Here is a 20876-nt window from a genome sequence, read left to right on the forward strand (position 1 = left end):
CTGTCTGTTGCAAATGAAGGCAGAAACTCATCTTCAGTAAAAATATTCTTATTAAAGAATATGAAACATATAATATGTTATTTGGATATAATATATTTAACTTTCATAATATTATTTGGAATCATAGATGTAGTTATCCAAATTAGCCACACTAAATATGGTAAAAGGTTTACAGATATTACATGGTATTGGCGCCATGTTGTTTGTTCACTGCCTGTTGTAAGAAGTTTTGAATACGCCAAATACATCCCTTTCAAACAGATGTATTCGATGATTGTTAAAATGATGAATCGTCACGAAAATTGCACCATTTTTTATTTATTTATGTCATTTCAGTAACAGGAATGGTTGCCTGGTAAGCCACTGAACCATTGCCCTAGCCAATGGTTCAGTAACAGGAATTTCGTGGCTATCAAGGAGTAGCAGGGTAGGTGTTTCAAGATTTTGTCGGATATTGTGGTGAAAGCTTATAAGCCAGTTAACAGCTACGCTGCACAAGCAATTGCTTTTGTATTGTGGTCATGTTACTGGGCTGCGAACCACAAGGTCCCTGGTTCTGTCCTCGCTCAATTCTTTCAGCCACATTTGCTGCCTTGTCCGAAGAAATCGGTGAAATGGAAGCCAAAATAGTTTGCACAGGTACTGGCATTGCTTGATTGAACAGTTCAAGCAGCAAGGAATCATCGATGTTATGGCGTTCGGCTCGCCTTTTCATGATACGAAGCAATTCGCTGGGCTTCCGATCACCTAAACTTTCTACAGCCAAAAATCGTCGAATTTCCTGCGTCTTTGATTCGGAACAGCAGTCGATGACTTTCGTTTTGAGATCCGAATATGGATCCGTGGAATCCGATTGAATTATTACATCCCGCCCAACAGCCATATCGTTCGTCTCACCTCCGACTCACTGGAGGGAGAGTCTATGGTGAAAGCTTATAAGCCAGTTAACAGTTACGCTACACGAGCAATTGCTTTTGTATTGTGGTCATGTTACTTAAAATGGTGAAATAGTTGAAGAAAAGTTGTCTTATAAAATAATCTAAAGATCTAAAAGTGAGCTAGAAATCAATAGTAATCTCATAAGAAACGAATCGTATAGTAACAGTAATAATCTAAAGATTAAACCGCTTAGAAAGATATTGGACAATATCGTTAGAAAATTTACTTCGGCCTCCCAAAATGTATTTTATTCCCACCACTACGAGGATTTTTAAGACTAGAATGGAAATCACTTGCGATGGACTATACGACCATGGGTCGATAAAAGATGGCATATGCAAATTACCATCTTCCTCACAATCAGAGAAAATGATCTTTAATGAAGTATCCTCAATTTCCTTTAAATAAGAATTATTGTACCTCTGACCTAGTGAAAGGGACAACACATCATAGTGTTCAAAACTACAACATGTTATAGTTTCACCTTTAAACATCTATAACTCATTTTCGGTTAGGAAGTCAGAGTTTCCACAAAATAAGATTTCTAGTATGAATTCATTAATATCATTTCTTAGTTATATATGAAAAGTTCTATGTGGCAAAAGGTTTTGTTTCTAATACTAACTTTTTAGTCCTGAAATCAGATAAGTATTTCCATTCATTAAAGGAAACAATTCTTTAAAACAGCAACAAGTTAAGTTAAGTCAATAGTGTTTAATATTTGTACTAAACACAAAAACTTTCAAATTGTGGCGCCCACTGCTAGCACAGACAGAAGTGTTCAAAGATGCAATCAGTCAATGGAACAATACTCACTCCTATCTGTAAAAAGAATCAATTAAGAAATCCATCTTCAGTCACACCATTTCATTGCAGTTGGCTAAATAATTATTTGAGTTTTTGGTTTGTTTATCATTAGTTAAGGCTTCTTTATTAAATTGATACTATAATATTGGGGGAAGAAGTTTAATTTTTCACAAAAAAATTAGGTTGTAAATGGGAAAAATTCAAGAAGCCATGATTTGACACACTACCGATAGGATTGTAAAATATATTTTGTTAATTTTATGAATGAAATTAACCCGTTGGGTTTTTATCTACAACTATTTTCATTTTTTTTTCTGAAAAGCAATTTGAAAAATATATAATATTAACATAATGATACTATGGAATTTTACAGAAATTCGACAGAAAATAACACCAAGAAATAACATCTCTTTTAAGCAGCTAGTAAAAAAAAACATTTAGCGTATTATGTTAACTCAAATTTGTTTATAAGTTTGATATCGTGGACAGACAATAGACTAAATGAAGGGGCTATTTAATCTTTCTTTGCAACTCAATTAGGGCTTATGATTGTAGGGGGCTTTTTAAACAAATAATAATTATAATAATATCACTATTGCAATATGATTTGCTTCCAAAGTATGTAGACATTATGAGTTTTCAAGCTTTTATAAGACATCGCAATAATATATGTGTTACTAAGTTTTATGACATCACGAACCAGCGGGAATGTTTTCTCCCCTGTTTTATCGTATGTGTACGCAATATGACGCAGTTAGTATTACTGTAACACAGTAAGAGAATTAAGTAGGCATTTGAGCCTTATTCTTTAGCCTTAAAATCCAAAATTTGATACAAACTTGTAATTGTGATGAACGGACCACACACCAAATACTTCAATTTCATATATCCAGTTTATTTCATTTTTGAATTATTGAGAAATCCTTGAATCGACAAACTGGTAGAAAGCAAGTCAATGATGTATATCCAATATTTGTTACATATCAACAGTCAAGATCATAAAACTATATGCTAAAGGTTACCTTTTCAGCTCCCTGCATTTTTAAACCATCGTGTTTGCATTCTCATGGATAAATAGAAAGACAGATTTTCCATGGGCAGATTTCGTCCTGAGTGTAAAAGAAATCAACAATTCTGGTGTAAAAGCTACATTCTAAATTACACCCTTCTAGCTCGTTAAGTGCTCGTGTTCAAAAAGAAACCAACGGAAGGGCATAGTTCTAAAAATAGTCAGGTAAGGTCTCAGACGGGACTAAAATATGAAGATTCATCAAATTTTGAGGTCGAATCTTTTGATGATTACAACAACAAACAAGATTTCGAATAGACGAAAGTGAAAATGTATCATAAATCATATTTAAACCATATATAATATTTTTATTTTATCTCTAATTATGCAATTTCCAAACATATTTTACGTTTTGTGTCTGGAAGTTTGAAGAGAGAATAACTATCTCAGTTTCGCTTTCGTTATCTCGCCATTATTCTTTTAGTTTTCAAGCGGGATATTAATCTTTCTAAACTAAAAGCAATTACATTGTAAATAACTTTTTTTTTGTAAATTATAAAGATGAAATAAAAAGGAAATGTTCAATGTTCTGAATATCAAGTTCTTATCAATAAAACATTTCATGTATAGCCAGATTTATCAGCAAAGCCATTCTTAACCGCTTAACTGTTTTGCCCATATGCCATATGCGCATCGATTTATCGAATTTTGGTAGTTGTAAGCAAAAAATAAACCATTCATAACGATTATGATTCAATATTAAAATTACTTCGAATACATAGATAAGTCAAGTATTCAATGGATTTCTATTTGATTCAAAATAAGAAAATATTACCAAAATAGAAGGTGTCATCTTATTAGATAGTAAAAAAAATAAAACAGTTAAGTAGTTAAGTATATTTATATGCTGTCTAAAAAGTTTTATCTATAGGAGTCGTATGAAATTCTCCAGATGTTAAATAAATTGTAATAAACAGCCATATGCACTAACTGTGGGGACAGTGAGCATCTCCCTACTTTAGCTTTACAATAATTAACAACAATAATTAATCAATAATAATTAACCAATAATAATACAAAAATTAATTACAATAATTAACCAATCATCATAGTGATTTTTAAAATAGTTAGTGTCACACTAATTTTACTTACAAAACCGAGAAATGTCGTCTTAAATTACTTCAAAAACTCACTATGAATTATAAGAAGTAATAAAATGAAAGTAAGCATCCAGCTGAAAACGATGAAGAATTGACGTAAATTTCTTACCAATTCTTTTTGATCAAGAATGAATTACAACTGCTTAATATTCATAGCAAACCTCTTTTTAGTTTATGAATTTCATCCTATTAAATTAATTAATCAACTAACAATATGCTGGAGGAAGGCTTTTTGTGGAAACCGAATCCACAGTGTAACTGCCGAAAAACAATTAAAATTTCATAAATTATAAATATGAAATGAAAAATAAAAATAAATGCAGCACGTAAGGTGGATAAATTAGTCATTATATAATTAATTTTTTTTTCCTATTATTAAATTTCAATTTATCTTGAGATTTCTGTATTTAGAAAAATAAAGAAATGAAATTTTATTACGATATTTTTTAATCACAAATGCAAAACAAACTTATATAATTATAAATTAAAACGTGAACTCATAGAACAAATAATTGATTCACCGTATTCTCTCGATTCTATTATTCCTTTCAGGAACTCATGTCTCTGACATATGACCGGTTTTAGTCCGTATAGGGATAGCAATCAGTAAATATGGTAGATGCTTTTTCGGAGTTCTTTAAAGAGCAGAGTTTTTCTTTAAGCTTCTTTTCCGATGTCGGTATGCTTTTTTTTGAATAGTACCATTGTCTTTTATTTCGAAACTGCTTAAAGTTTCTATATTTCGCATAATTAAAAGAAAAATAAGCATTTTTATATTAATGAAATCAAAGCTGACTCCTCAAAATCACGAAGATTCCCCTATCTAAAATTAACTACTTAATAGTGTCGAGTTTCATAATTGTTCAAATAAATAATCCAACAGATTTGTTTTTCTAAAATTTCGACAGAAATCTTTTTTCATGCAATATCATTTGCTGTCAGACGGCTGTGTATTTCAGTAGGCCAGAACTTTTTATACTATATCCCAACCAGTTGAAATTGAATACCAGTGATGGACTCGCATAGCCAAAAGATCTGAAAGTTGATGAGCTTTTAACCTTCCTTTGGGCGCAACTAATCTGTGAGATGAAGTCACATTAATTGAGTACTCATATATACTCAAATACTCATACTAAATATACTCAAATGTAAGTGAAAAGTTCTGTTTAATATGTTTTTTTTAACATACATTCAAAAATTGCATTAATTGAGTACATTAATCTCTTAAATGAATTGCGTCCGATCGTGTTAGGATTTGCATTGCGCCCGACGGAAGGTTAAAGGGATATGTATATGAACGAATCGCTACGAATGCAAACTTGATGGGTTCACCTTGTAAAGGCTACGTAAAGCATTTTTAAAGGCTGCGTAAAGCATTTGTAAAGGCTGCGAGTTTTAAAAATATGAATATGTATTTTTCACATTAACTGAAAACAATTCAAAGAACGCAACGTATTAAACCTGCATTTTACAATGAAAAACTTGTTTAAAAACATCCATATTTGAAACAGATAATAAATACCGAAGAAATAGATTAGTATCATCTGAAAATTTCCTGAAGAATCGTGACTCTAAAACTGAACGAAAGTTGAAATTCTTCAATGATGCATTATGCCTTTTATTTGATGGAAGGTACAGTGTATTTTCTTTTACCTCTAATGTACAGTGTTAAGAGCTAGTGATATTAAATAAATGTAATCAAAGAAAAATGATGTGATTTGGTAAATCATTTAGAAATCATATATCTCCATTATAATGAAAGATCATGCACATTTTTAATGACTCGTGAAAAATTATTGGAGTTTAGTTGAGAAGTAATGTTACATCCGCCATAAAGACCGGACTTTGCGCTGTCAATTTGTTCAGGTTTCGATTCATTGATGCTTATACAAAACTGCTTGAACGGTAAAATTCAGTATGATATAGATACAGTAAAATCGCACTAAATTAAGTTTTTTTTTTATAAGGACCAGGAGCTCTATGTGGGGAAATGAAACTGTGAAATAAGATAGTTAATTGTTACGGAACAAATTTGAAGGTATATCACTGAAAAAAAGTTATTCATTGCTTCAAGATCAGTGCTTTAATTCATAGGCAGGGAACCCTATTATTTTAGAACCAACCTAAAGGAGCATTTACACAAGGACAAGTATTGAAATGCAATAGAAGACCACGCCAACAAGAAGATAATATACCCATGATGACAATGACAAATAGTTATCTCATCGGGACAGTCATTTCCCACTTTCCCAGCAACATTGTTTCAACTGTTTATACTAAGATAATAGCGGGGCAACAATAGAAAGACAACTGTTGCGCGCAATAGTTAGCTTTGTGTAAACTTTGCTTAGTATTTAAGAAATATTTTCATAAAGCGGATTCTTGTATTTTTTAGTTTTAATTTTTTCTAATTTCTTTGAAATCAGAATGGTTATTCATAAAAATGAGATTTATATATTTCGAATTTCTAATTCGTCCGATTTTCCGCAAATGAAATTCGTGTTTATTCAAACAGCTCTTCGAAACTTTTTTACGTAGAAAACATTTTCAGCGTATGAAAAAAGTGTCTTTAATTTTCTGACTTATCCGTTTTAATTGATTAACGGGTCCGACTAGACTCAAAGACCTATTTAAAGCCACATTTCTCTATTTTCAAATGAAATTTACGTAAAAACTTCTCAATCGAAAAAAATAACCGGAATGGTATATCCTTCAATATATATAATGATTGAATGATTGGCTTGGGATTGAAGTAAAAGCTTACTCATTAATTCTTATTAATTAAATTAATTAAATTAATTAATTAAAATTCTTGAAAATTGAAAGATATTTAATGCAGAATCATAGATTTTTGTCGAATTTTGATTTTAAATTTTCAATTCTGATAATTTTTTTTCTCTGTCTTTTTCTCCACTCGAATGAGTATGCATTGTGATCCGCTATGCTGCTGGTATCAGCAAATTTCGGAATTTCTTCAATTTTTTTATTTGAAAATGCATCTGAACTAAATTGGAAATATTATTATCAATTAATATGTGTCATAAATCTGCTTTTATTGTCAGAAATTACTGTATTAGGGGAAAATCAAAATTCTTTAGTGATTCAAAATTACTTAAATTTGTTTGTTTGTTTCTTATGGCACTTGCCACTGACAAGCCCGCTGTTACGAAGACAGCGATTTAAGCCTGAGGGGGAACGTCTCTTATTTTTTATAGCAGCGCCAACTAGGGCCAAGAGTATGACTTTGCCACTCACGCATCATTCATTCGCTTGCACAACCCCTTTTTACAGGAGGGCACATTCACACATCTCACAGATAGAACAACAGAAGAACAACCATGCCCAAACCGGGACTCGAACCCGGGACGCCCAGATCACGGGGAAGACGCGCTACCCCTATGCCAGGACGCCGGCATTTAAATTTGTAACAAGTTCATCAAAGAAGAAAAAATTCATACTGTAAATGCTCCAAAACAATATTTAATACATGGCAAAAGAAATGAAGTAGAAAGATGCTGTTTTTAAATATTCTAAAATAAAGATAATGAAAAACTTTAATTTTGCAATATTATTTCATCTCCATCTTTAGGTATTTTCTATTAAAGTGTCTGTAATTCCATTTCTACTTATCATAGATACAAAATAAAGACGGTTTGTAGAAGATAAAAGAAAATTTGTGATTTTAGATTTTTAAAAAATGGGATTTTAACAAAAACGGATATCTCAATGTTAAACTAATTCTCTTTTTCAGCTTTATTGAAATTTTCATAGATTATTGAAGCTTTTTAATAAGGAAAACAATAAATAGAAATACAACTGCATTTGCTTTTATACAATAAATCTGAAATTCGTCCCATCCTATATTTTTATATAAAAACTGTTCCTCTAAACGTGACCTAATAGCTAATTTCTGAGCCATAAGAGACACGCATATGCTTCCAAAGAAATATGAGCAAGTGCTTTTAATGACGTAAAGAGTAATATTTAATGTTGTTTGAATCAATAAATGCACTGCTGAAAAAATTAATAAATCTCAATCTTTATACCTTCTCTATTCTTACAGTCTTGGTTTATAAATATTTTAAGCAAACAAAAAATATTATTATTTCCTTTCCGAAAAACTGATCAAGTTCTGTAGTTTTAAATATTATTCACTAAAGACAAATTTAGACCGTACCAATGACCATCTTAATGGAGATGCACACATCAATGGACGTCTTGAGAAAACGACGAACGATAATTGGCCTAAAATAATAAAATTAAATAAAAATAAAAAATAAATATAAACAATTGATTAAGTAAATAAGCATAAAACGAAATAGAAGTTTAAAAATAAAATGTTTGTTTTAAAAATTAAAAACAGCATGAAACAAATAACAGATAATTCGTCTTAACATCATTTCACTTTAATTAAAATCACTTTCATTAAAGTGGAAATTTCAAATTTTTTGATATTGTCTGAAGATTAAAAATACGAATCTAATTGCACGTTTCTCAATCCGATATATCGAAATAATTATCAATTAAGAGATGAATTCGTAGAAAAAAATTTTTTTTTGCAGTATTCTTTAACTTCTAAAAGCATAGTTTCGTAATATTTATAATATTCATGAAAAATAAAGGTTCCATCATTGCAATTAAATTAGAAATTTCTTTAAAAAAAATGTGACGACGGTGATTTGGAATCGAGTGGTATTAATTCTCAGTTTCATATGCAGTATAAGCACGTAATTACAATTAAAATATAAAGCCAGAAAGATTGTATTTGCCCCCTTTGAAAAACGCCGTGTCTCATAATATTTACAAAATTCAGATGAAAATATAATGAGTTTATTTTTCTGAAATTGCTGTCGCAATTTGCACATAAAATTTCAATTAATTACGCAGCGGTTATCGAACACTGCTGCATTTGCTTTATACCTATATTTCGACAGTTAACATTTTTCATCATTGCATTTAAACAAGAGAAATGTTTCTTTAAATAGCTCAATGTTTTAGAGTTTTTTTTTTAATCATTCGTCATTGCAAATTACTTCGTTAATACTAGAACTAAAAGCTTCGATTGAAACTTTCATTAAAATAATTAGATAAAAGCGTTCATTTAATATTTTTTTCATTTGTAGGAGTTCTAATCCTTCGTTTTCCTACATAGATCAATGCTTCCTCCTAACCTAAAATAAACTGCCTCTTCAAGTCAATAAGATTCTGTGGCTTCGCCAGTTTGTCAGCTGATAGTTTTAAAATGGAGTAAAATTTTAAATCAATGCTTTTATATTTAATTTAAATAAATTCTCGAAAGAAATGAACAAAAATCTATATGTGATTTAAATTAATCCAGCTGCAATACGTTTCTAAAAACGTGACCAACTTCAGCTTTCATTTTATTCTATACAAAGTAAACTGGGATAATTCCTACTGGTTGAAAGCCTTTAAAACTAATTTTTGGGTAAAAAGCAATTTTCTTAGTATATATATAACTTCTACTGTACATAAAAATATTATAAATCATACATCAATACGCTTTAAATTCTTTAAACTCATAACATTTTTTTTATAGCAAACAATATTTATACAGGGAAAAAACAACTTCATCAAATAAAAAGTTAATTAATATTAAACAAAAAGAAATTCTATTTGGTTACTATTTCCTATATATTTCTAAAATATTTTTAATTAAAGTAGTTTTTTGAAATATTTTATTTTAACAATCAGGAATTTTTCATCTAGATTATGCCTTTACAAAATTTTAATCAAACTTAACGGTGATTCTTTAGTGAATTTAATATTTTGGACTTTTTCAGTGAATTAAGTATATTGTCCTTATTTTAGTGAATTTACGAAACTACGATTCCTTAAATGGTTTTTGCAATTCCGAACTTCTTTTGCCCCCGCCGCAAAGAAAAAAAAATGCTCTCTTAGATGTACTCACTTACATATGGAAATGGAATATACAAATTTAATGACTGAAAATACTTAATTTTCTCAATTCAAACAAAATGATTTCATCTCTTTATACAGCATTTTCTTATGTGTGTTACAAAGGTTCTCGAATTACGTTTTGTTAAAAAAAAAAATACTGGAATTAGTATCTTACGATTATAAAAAACGAGATTCATAAGTACGAATACAGTGACAAGTTTTCCTTCGTCACAAAGTGAATTTCAGATGAAAGTAATCGGATTCAACAACTTTAAAGTACTTTTTACACATTTTATACAACTTGACTTGTTTCATGTTTGTAAGGATGGAACTTTGTAATAGACTTTTCATTAATTACTCAATGTACATTTTTCAATATGAAAAAATTTTCTTTCAATATTTTTAGAACTAATTAATTAATTAATTAATTTAATTTTTATTCCATGCGCCACTTATCCAGCGCCACTTTTTAGTAAATTTTTGAAAACATGATTTCAGACTTTATAATAATTATAAAAATTAAAGACTAAACAGTGGAAAATAATTAAAATAAGAAATAATTTATACTTTCTATGCTTATAAAAGTTCTTACTCAATGTTTTTATTAAATTTATTTATGGTTGCTTTCTATAATCAAGTTTTTTAAAATTATTTTAATCATAATCCTATCCTTGAGAGTTTTGTTCTTGTTATTTGTTTTACAACCGAGAAAAGGCCTTAAAGAAATCATAATTATTTATATTTTCAAATTTATTCCTTGTCTTGACAAATTTAGGCCTCTTCAGTCTTTTAGTACAGAAATTTATTCTTTTTGTTCTATGCCATTAATACAAACTCTTGGCTTGTGTCTGTTTTATTCTTTTATATAATCTCAGGGCTTGAATACGAAAATGGACTCTTGTACATATAGTTAAAAACTTTGTAATAATAAAAATTTCAATTTTGTAGTTTTTATCACCCTAAATTCTCAGTAAATACAACTCAAATATTGAATGAGATTTATGAAGGGAATTTGCTTTATGATCTTTACACTAAAATTTTAAAATTGTATAAGAGAAATCTGTTTCTTCAACCTATTTATATATTACCTTTAATATATTAACACAATAACTCAAAAACACAACAAATTATACAAATGTAATGTTGGATGCTATTTTATCATTAATTTGGTATCGTATCCTTTGGAGTGTTGAGTATCTGTCAATTTACGTGAATGAGAACTTGATGAATTAAAAACTAAAAGTTTGTTTCATTTAGTTATATTAACGTCTCACTAGGACTATTTAGGGACTGATATCTTAATTTTGAATTGCGGTCGGATAACGAGGATGATATCTGAGCTGCCAACTCCTTTTGCAAACTTCCGCAGAATATCAACGGGGTGAGGAAAAAAAACCCTAGCTAATGGATTGTTTTCAGTAAGAGGATTTTCTGAATAACCTGCTTTGATAAATAACGAAAAAACTGAAAAAAAAACTTTATGTTAGTTTTCCAGATCCCATTACTGTCATCCCCTCCCTATAGCCGCTCCTTTCGTCTCCAGAAATGTTCCCTTTTCCCATCTAAGAATAAAAAGACGACCTTCTGCAACTCAAAAGATGGTCTTATATAGGGGAAAAAAGGACCATAATTATTGACTATAGTCCTTTCAGTATCTATTGAAAAAAATTGGGGAAACTTTTATAAGAGAATTAATAAATTTCTGAATTAACTTTACTTACCATTTTTTAAGAATCTAGATGGATTTCTCCTAAAATACTTTTTCGAACCGATTAAAGTCACTATTCATAGTTTAAGAAATTTTATTGAAAATTCTACTTTTATTCATCCTTTAACAACAATATACTCCAATTTCACCTTTGTCCAGTGCAGAATATCATTAAAGAACTACAAACTTGAGCCCATTTGAAAATGTCTTTCAATAAAGATATAGTTTTATTAAAAGTACTAAAATTCCAAAACTAAATTCTGTGTTTAAAGTAAAGTGATTTTCTATTAAGTTTTTACTTCTTCATAAACAATTAATTTTTAATACATTTGTTTGGGGGGGGGAGGCATTCATTATTTTATTGACGTTTTCTGCCTTCTATCCGATGCATCATGTTCTCAGAGTTTTATTTCTGTTTTATATGCTTGGTCTTGTTATCTGTGTTTTAAATGTTCATTTTATACAATTTTTTAACATATTCAAAATTTGATGAGATTTTTTTTTTTCTTTTATCAGTATAGAAGTTTTCAGAAACGTTAACCATTCGCTAATTGATCATAATGTCAACAGTCTCTTCCTTTTGCAACCAAAAAATTCTTCGATAATTTATACACCACACATTTTTGGAATTTTAATTATTTTCCCTTTTTTTTATGTTTTTCTCCTTTATAATTTTATAAATTCAGTCACATCGTTTTTTTCTTTCATTCGTAGTTATAAATGGCATTATTTATGAATAAATGGTAGTTAGCTTTATTTTTCCTTAATAAATTTCAATAACTATTTTGCTAAGATTTCAGATCAAGTACTTAAATTACGTTTTTCCTTATTATTTTAAAAGATCTAAGGGCAATTTTAAAATTCATTTTTCAAATACAAAAGTCAATCTCGCTTAACAAAAATGCATGTCAAATCATTTTTCAAACATAAAATTAAATGTAAAATAAACGAAATAAGAAACTTACAACAAATACGAGTTTGTTCTTAATGATATTTTTTACAAAATCCGATAATGAATATTTTTACAGTTTTTTTTTCTATCATAAATCGATTTTTTATGACATTCTGCTACAGCGCAACTTCTAAATCTGCTCCAATTTATTTTATTTCAAATTAGGAGAATTTTCTTGTATTTTATAATATCTTTAGATATATGTTGAGTTCATTATATTAATTTCTTTAGAAAAGTTCAAATTTTATCGTTTAAAACTTTTTTCTGGCCTGGTTTTCAAAATGAAAGTCCTTTCCTCTTTTAATAAATGTTTAGAGAATTGAAACTTCTATTGATAAATAGAAATTCTTTCATAGAAATTTCTGTTGATAAATCTTTGTTACTCAGGCAATCCACGCATATTTTGCGCACAGAATTTGAAATAAAAGGAATGAAGGAAAAATTCTTCTACATTTTTCATTGGTTTCATAATTTGTATTTGAAGAAAAATGTTGAAAACTATTAGAAATCCATTTTACGTACATTTTTCAAGTATTTTGAATTTGTTTTCTAAAAATGAAAATGTTGATTCATCACTTTCATATACTTAATTACCCTTTCAAGTAAGATTCAACATGCACATGTTCAGATTTGATAGCAGTTTTTCCCTTCAAAAAAAATTCTGTCATCAACAACCTATTATAGAAGTTATTATTATTATCTTTAATGCAATTATTTTTTGGCTATTGTCTTTCATAACATTTTAAGTATACGTAGCAAGGTTTCTGTAATCCTAGCATCAAGTCTCAGTGTCTTTTTTACATTTTCTTATATTAAATACACAAGGTGATTATAGTAATAGAAAAAGAAATTAGTCTTGAATTTTTAATGACTTGAAATATCTCTATTTTAGATCTTCATGATTTCCGAAAAAAAATTACTTTTAGAATGAATTGTCTGTTTGTGAACGCGAAAATTCAAAATCACAACGACACAAACAAGTGAAATTTGATGCATGAAATCTCACTATGAATTTTTGTCAAATTTTAGCTAAATTGCGATATATGTTTTATGGTTCTTCCTCAGTGCGCATGCGAAATGTTAATTGAAAAACGCTAAGAACTAGTTGGAAGGAATTGAAGATGGTTTTATCATCCAAATTATAAATCTGCAATGAATTAGAAACTAAATCCATCAATCAGCTGCCCGTCTGTTAATCTTTATATTCACGGGTATGTGATGGCGATAATTCAAAAATACAATGACTTAGATAAATGAAATTTTTTTCGGCATCTTCTCAACAAAATTTGTAGACGTATTCCAAATTTTGGATTCAATAGGTCCAAAAGGCGAAGTCCAAAATGTGATTTTCTCCATTACACTACAAAGATTAAAATATACGTGTTAGTATATTAGAGCAGTCGAGAGAAGACTGCTGCTTGTACTTCATTTATTGATAAAACAAGGCAAACCTGAACTGTGTTATGTAAAGGCAGAGGAAAAGAAGAGAATTTGCTACTTACATGCGCCAACTCTCTTATGAGCAAAATTAGCCAGTAAAGTTTGTCTGAAGACATGTCTAACAATTGAAAATAACAATTTGCTAAAAAGTAATGGAAAAAGTCATTTTCTTGTAGCAGAATTTTTATAACATTTTCTTTTCACAATTAGACACGCCATGCATAATTGCCTCGACAAAGGAAAAAACAGATTGCGAATTCTCGAAGTTTAGCAAACACTCATTATAGTATCAGAATTATTTTCCAATTCCAGAAAATAATGCCATTTCCCCAAGTTTCAGCCTGAAGAATGCTTTTGGTAGCCAAGTGCCTCCAATTTTCGCGACGAATAATAAAAGTTAGTAGTAAAAAATTTACGGTCTTTTCTGGCTGCTGAAAAGAGAAGGAAATGTCTGAATGAAAACTTTATGAAGCATAAAACCAACTCCTCTCTCTGATGTATCAGATAAGTCCAATTAAACTCTCGTATTCGTCAGAAAGTGGATACATGCAGAGCTGTTTTAACTTATTGCCTTCAATTTCATGCATTAGGTTTTATTTTTCAACTGACTCGGTTCTCTGTTATCATGAATTTATGTGAGCACGGGCCGCAATAACTGGTTTTCGCACAAGCTACTGAAGCAATGTATGCTTCAAATAATTCCCAGAAAGAGCCTTAAATTAAAAAAAATAGCATCCGTTTTTTTAAAGTAAATTTTTTCAAACTTCTAGCAAATGTGATCTATCCTTACTTCCCTGCCCAAAAAGAAATTTCGTCAAATATGAAGACAATTTATCAGATTAAAGTTAAACAAAATAAAACTGGAAATTATACAGTTATAAATGGTAATTTTTTAGTAAGTGTTAGATAGCTTTTTGATTATTTTATTTATTTATAATAAATAAATATAAATATATAAATCAATATGTTAATATTGAACAATTAAATCAATAGATTGCTTCCGCTTTGGTTCCAAGACATATATTTGTAACCCTTGTATCTACTGGCGTATGTTAATTTTACTTCAATTGTTAAAGAATCGCAATAAATTGTAAAAGAATCGCAATAATTTAATAGAGTGGATTAGTTATATTTATAACTAATCCACTCTATTAAATCATTCTACATTGCTAAAGTAACCTTCCAATTGCTAAAGTAACCTTCTTATAAATTAATATCAAAATATCTTTAAAAAAGTATTGAATAAAAGTAATACATTTTAATTTGATGTAAGCAGAGGAATGATAACATCTTCCGGTGTATGAAAAATAGAGTTGAAATAAACTATAAGTGATGTCTCAGATATGTTTTATCCATACAATTATTTTATGCGTATCTGCCTGTTAAAAATGTTTAAGTTTCCTGTTTTATGTAATAAAATAAACCCAAGATAAAAATCCCTTTTTTTCCTTTTCCCACCTTTTCATTGGTGAAAGGTACAAAACGCAATATGGTATATATCAAAAATGAATTTGCTTTTCTTTCATTGGTTAGATTAAATCAGTAAGAATCTATTTATATACTGAATTAATTTAACAGAAACTTATTAACTGTCATTTTTTCATTAGTTCTGGTGAAGAATAATCCAAGAAAAAAGGAAAATATCTCTTTAATGAATAAAAATAACTCAATTTCTACCTTCAGCTATCATCTGCTGTCTGCTATCGGCGTCTGTCTTATGAGTACAGTCAGGAAAAGCGGAAGATAAAGCATATTAAGAAGATATAAGCGTTTAGATAAAGTACCTTCGGGATATAAAGCATTGAATATTCGTGATGATAAGAAGAAAATAAAGCTTCTGTTTTATCATTTAAGACCTCACAAGGATAATTTTGCCTAAAATGGTATTTCTTCTTGACAGCAATATTCTTTAATTAATAAAACTTTCATGTTATACACAGACCAAATGTTTACTCACTGAAATGCAATTGTTTTGAAAAAGAAAAAAATGTATATATATACAAATCTAACAGCTCAAATGATGAAATCTTTAAATAATTTATTTTCTGAAATATAGGTCAATGTTTTCCTTTTTAAACTAATTTACAGATTAAAAAAAAATTATTCTTTCAAATTCTGTTGAGCAGTAAATAAATAAATTTAAATAAAGCTGTTTTTAATGCATACTGCTTTTAATGTAATAAATAACATATATATTTTTTTATTTGCTTTCCACTTTATAATCTTGGGATGAATATTTTTCATTCTCACAGCCAGGTGGCGCTCTTTGTATAAAGCCAGCTAGAATGAAATTTAATAAAGGATAAATTATTAATTAATTACTGAAAATTTCTAACTATTGCATATCAAAAAATTATACTGTTTTATAATTTTTTGATATGCAAAAAATTATAGAGCTTATTTGATCTAATTAGATGAGACTATAAAAGGTAAATAATTTGAAGTAATAATACTTGTTGGATTTTTAAAATAATTTTTTGTAGATGCTTTTTATTTTATCTTGTGTCATAAGACATAATATATGCTCATTTGATGCATGTGTATTGAAATTATAGAAATATAATTGCTGGGGTCCAAGCGATAAAATCGTGCTTTTAGAACAGTAAAAGCAGATTCTTGCGCCATTAAACAAACAAAACTACCATCTGTAGCTAAATAAAGTGAAATCATTAGAAATCACCAGAAAATATTCTCATGTGTGAAACCTTAATATTTTGCTAATGCTTTTTCTCAGATATTTCTTTTTAGATTCGACGGAGATGTTATGTTTTCTTAATTTTTTTCTGTTCATAAAAATGTAACACTTCGGCATTTCTAGATGTGAAATACGAAGGGGGAGCAAAAAAGTAACTTAATGTTTAAATAAGTCATTGAAAGAATATTATCTTTACAAAAATAAAACCCAGCGCTCGGTTGTAATGGTCTTTTTTCTCCGGTTTTAGTCATAGGTCTCGTTAGTTAAGTCAAATATCCAGAATTTGTCTATAAAAACTGATCAAACAGATCTATTTGAGAAGTAAATCTTCTCCCAAAAAAAGGAGAAAAAAGATAAAACTTTGCGTTGCTAGTTGGGTTTTTTTTTTTCCTGTAACTATATGTTTTATAAACCAAAAACATTTTGGGGTTGACTGTTACTTCCAGGCGAATACCATTTACGGAATGTTTGATGATTTTCTTATGTGTACTGAAGCATGTCTAGAGCTTAGAAAAAGATCATTTTTAGTGAGAATAGACTTTGCTGAAAATATAAAATACCGAAAGATTGGAGTCACTCTTCTCCGATGCATGAAAATTATAGTTTCCATACCTCTTTTGTTACTTCTAAATCCTTAATGTCCTAAACCGAATAGACTTCGATTTGAATCCTAAATACTTTATAAATATTCGAGCATCTTGGGCAAAGAAATCCATAAAAAAATATGCTTTGTTGGATTAAACTGATATATATAGGAATAAAGTTATAAGTTCATCCAAATTCTTATATATGTTTCTCTATGCAGAATATAATATTTCTCTCGATTTTTGATATTATTCTTCAGTACGTAGTTTGTATATTTACTATCATATACCTATTTTAACGCATATTGTTCAACTTAAAACATTTCTATTCTTGTGAGAATATCATATTTGAAAACTTTAATTAGGGCATATTGAAGTTTTCCAAAATAAAATGGAGGTCATTCGATAAATAGTCAAATTCACGAAAAAAATGAGTCGGTCTAAGTCAAATCTTGAGAATTTAACCAGTTTTTACAAGAAAATGGGTCCAAAACTTTCTTGCATTCTCGCTAATAAAGGTATTCTTTCCCCTACCTTCGCATAAAGTTGTGAACCTTTTTTAAAGTTGTGAATACCATCCTTGGCAATGATGAACAATATTTATGAAATAGAGATTTTTACTAGCATTTTTACTAAATCTATCCAGCGAATGTGTATTTTGGCGTCCATTTTTCAACCGATTGAAACCAACATTTTACATTGAGCTACAGTTGTTACACTGTAGTTCTATTCCAGATCACATTACAAGATATTATATCAACCGATTGAAACCAACATTTTACATAGAGCTACAGTTGTTACACTGTAGCTCTATTCCAGATCACATTACAAGATATTATATTAGGTCTATTACAAGATCACATACCGAATTGCATTTATTTAAGTCATTGCGTTTACCAGCATGTGAAAGTACAGACCGACAGATGGTCAATCCTTTGACAGATTTAGTTCAAATTTTATAAGAATCTACATTTTAGATGCTAAATCTGTGTATCAAGTTTTATCTAATAGCTCTTTACGTTTTGTAATTGTCGAGTTCACTTGTACTCAAACAGCAGATTTCCTCTGAAGGGATTTCGTTCAAGTTTGGCAGAAATGTACAAAATTGATATCAAGGTACAATTTTCCAAACCATACCATACCATTTGGTACCATATACCAAAGTTCATCTCCATAGCTCAGAGCGTTTTTGAGTTATCGTGTTCACATACGAACAGATTGACATAGAATGGGGAGACAAATAGACCTAGAATAAACTCAGGGAGTTCTGAAACGTGGATCCGTTAAAATTTCGATTTCGAAGTTTTTGACGATGACAATGCTTTCTCTTTATATATTTCGTATACGAAGAAGTGAAAATAGTTAGCTATACCTTCTGCACGAGTGATCTGTTACTGTGCTACTGGAATATGATGAAATTCATTTAATTTTCTGCACACAAAAAAATGCTTCTTTTAGAATAAGAATGGCCTTCAATGGATAATCAAAATGAAATAATTCATTATATTGGAATATATATCACTTTAATCTCTTTTCATGGCTTTGATGTACGAACAAAGTATCGGCCTATTTTTTTTTTTTTTTTTTTTCCCCTCTCGGTTAAATAAATATTTTTAGTACAATTTTCAAGTGTCTTTCGAGCAAGATGTTTCAAATGAAAGAAAGAGTCATTGAAAGTATCTTTCTGTATATCAAGAACCTGGTGATATATTTAGCAAAGAAAAAAAAGTTATAAAAGAAACCTGGAAAATGCCAGAATTAAAATGAATTAAAAATTTAATTTAAACACACAATACACTTGGCTATAATGCAACTTTTACCGTTAACGGACATTTTAAAAATTGATGCATTCAATGGTGAAAACGAGTCTATAAAATCTATTAAAAGCATACTTTTATTGCTTCATAGAAGTCCCCTTAAACCTCATTCCACATAGGTCAAAACATTTGACAAGAAAGGCGTATTTTTTATAATAAAATATTTTGCATGTTTATGCTTATGGCAGCTGCTTCCGGTTGTCAACTCCTGCTGTCAGCTGCTTTTTAAAACTTCAATAGCTGCAATTATTAAGACATCAGCAGTAAATTAAAAAATTGAATCAAACGTTGGGAAAAAAGCGATTCAGAGTTTGAGCGCATGTAATTAACAAATTTTTTGCTTGAATTTTATTGATTATTATTAGTAGATTAATGTGTATTGAGAATGCAGAAATTTCGTTCGTGTTAATAAACTAATCTCTTATATGCATGACATTTTTTTAAATAAAAATACTTTGGACTAAAAACTGAATTTTTTTTTTTTCTGTTGCTACTGTCATTCTTTTTTCACCTCAGGTTATCTTGTAATAGTTGTAAATGTAGATGGGCGTGTACTGCATTGTGCGTTCACAACTGTTTTCAATCTTAGTTACAACAGCATAATTAAGCCTATATGAGATTGTAGACCACACCAGGTGACATCATCAAAAGTGGACGGATTCTAGAGGATTTTTTCTTATATCCTGATACTCTTTAATGAGGGTTTCTGTCCAGGATTCAGTCGGATTTCATTTGAATTGCTCTCTTATTTCTGTAATTATTGCTTTAAATTAAAACATTTTTCCACACAAAAATTTGATGTGTTACATTTTTTTTGTCAAATATTATTTGTATATAATTACCTTTTTTTTTTTTTTTTTTGCAAAATTTTATGTTTGTCTTCAAAACTTTTGAAATTGCATTCAAAATGGTGAATTTTGAAGAAAAAACAATAGTGTCAATATAGAACTAACCAATATTCACGATATATATACACTAAAATATTTTATAATTCTGAACTTATTCCTTTATTTAAAAAAAAAAAAAAAAACACACATTTTATTTTTTAATTCTCAAATCAAATACAATAAGTGTTTGCACAATGATGCAAATTTCATTTATTACAGCTGATTTTTTTTAAAGGTGCATCAACATAAATGTTTTAATATGAAAATTTGCGCTATAAATTCTATAAGTGGTTTTGTCACTTGTTGACAAAAATGCATTGCAAGGGGTTAGGGGTGGCGCAATATGTTGCCGACTTCAACTTTAGTGACGCCACTGTTTCATTGCAGTGCTGATAAAAGAGGAGGGAAAAGAAATCGTAAAACTGACCTCTCCCTTTTTAAAGTTAAAGCTCTATAACTCAATGTTTTATCTAAGAAGACCTCGAATATCAGGCTCCCGAATCTGAATTGAATCGTCAGAGCTGTTTTTTTAAAAGCATGGTTTCTTCGAGTAGCAGCGCCTATAGCTCAATACCGATAACTCTTGACCTTAGAGGGTGGCAAATGACACTTGGAAAGTGCCGGTTAGGACCAAAATGTAGCACCTTTATCAGGGTGAAGAATTGATGTCAGAGCCGATGTCACTACAGTGTTGGCATCATTCAAGTTTTATCTTTTTTTCTAAGAGAGGGTTCTCAAAGCGACTTTCCTTAGTGAACAGATTAAGTCTCGTATGAGTGATTTTCAAACGAATTGCCGGTTTCATGTCTGAACCTTTACAAAAGCTAGTTTAATTTTTTAACATTTTTGCTGAAGGTACTTTCTCCCCCCTCCCCCCCAGATTTTATGTCTAAATTGGAATAACAAGTTTGTTCCAAATACGGGGGGGGGGGAGTACATCTTTATGATTTATACTTCTG

At 29.5% G+C, this 20876-nt stretch overlaps 2 protein-coding genes across 2 annotated transcripts in view; one reads left to right on the plus strand and one right to left on the minus strand.

Moving 5' to 3' along the window:
- The window catches only part of LOC129959832 (uncharacterized), an 86887-nt gene extending 86004 nt beyond the window's left edge, over positions 1-883 (minus strand). The window contains exon 1 of the mRNA XM_056072725.1: positions 541-883. Coding sequence (XP_055928700.1) covers positions 541-883 — 343 coding nt within the window. The remainder of the gene's footprint in view (positions 1-540) is intronic.
- Positions 1-20876, plus strand: part of LOC129960796 (zinc finger protein GLI3-like) — a 121078-nt gene that overhangs the window by 47895 nt on the left and 52307 nt on the right. The window lies entirely within an intron of this gene.

The sequence above is a fragment of the Argiope bruennichi genome, chromosome X2, assembly GCF_947563725.1.
Source record: "Argiope bruennichi chromosome X2, qqArgBrue1.1, whole genome shotgun sequence".
NCBI lineage: Eukaryota > Metazoa > Arthropoda > Arachnida > Araneae > Araneidae > Argiope > Argiope bruennichi.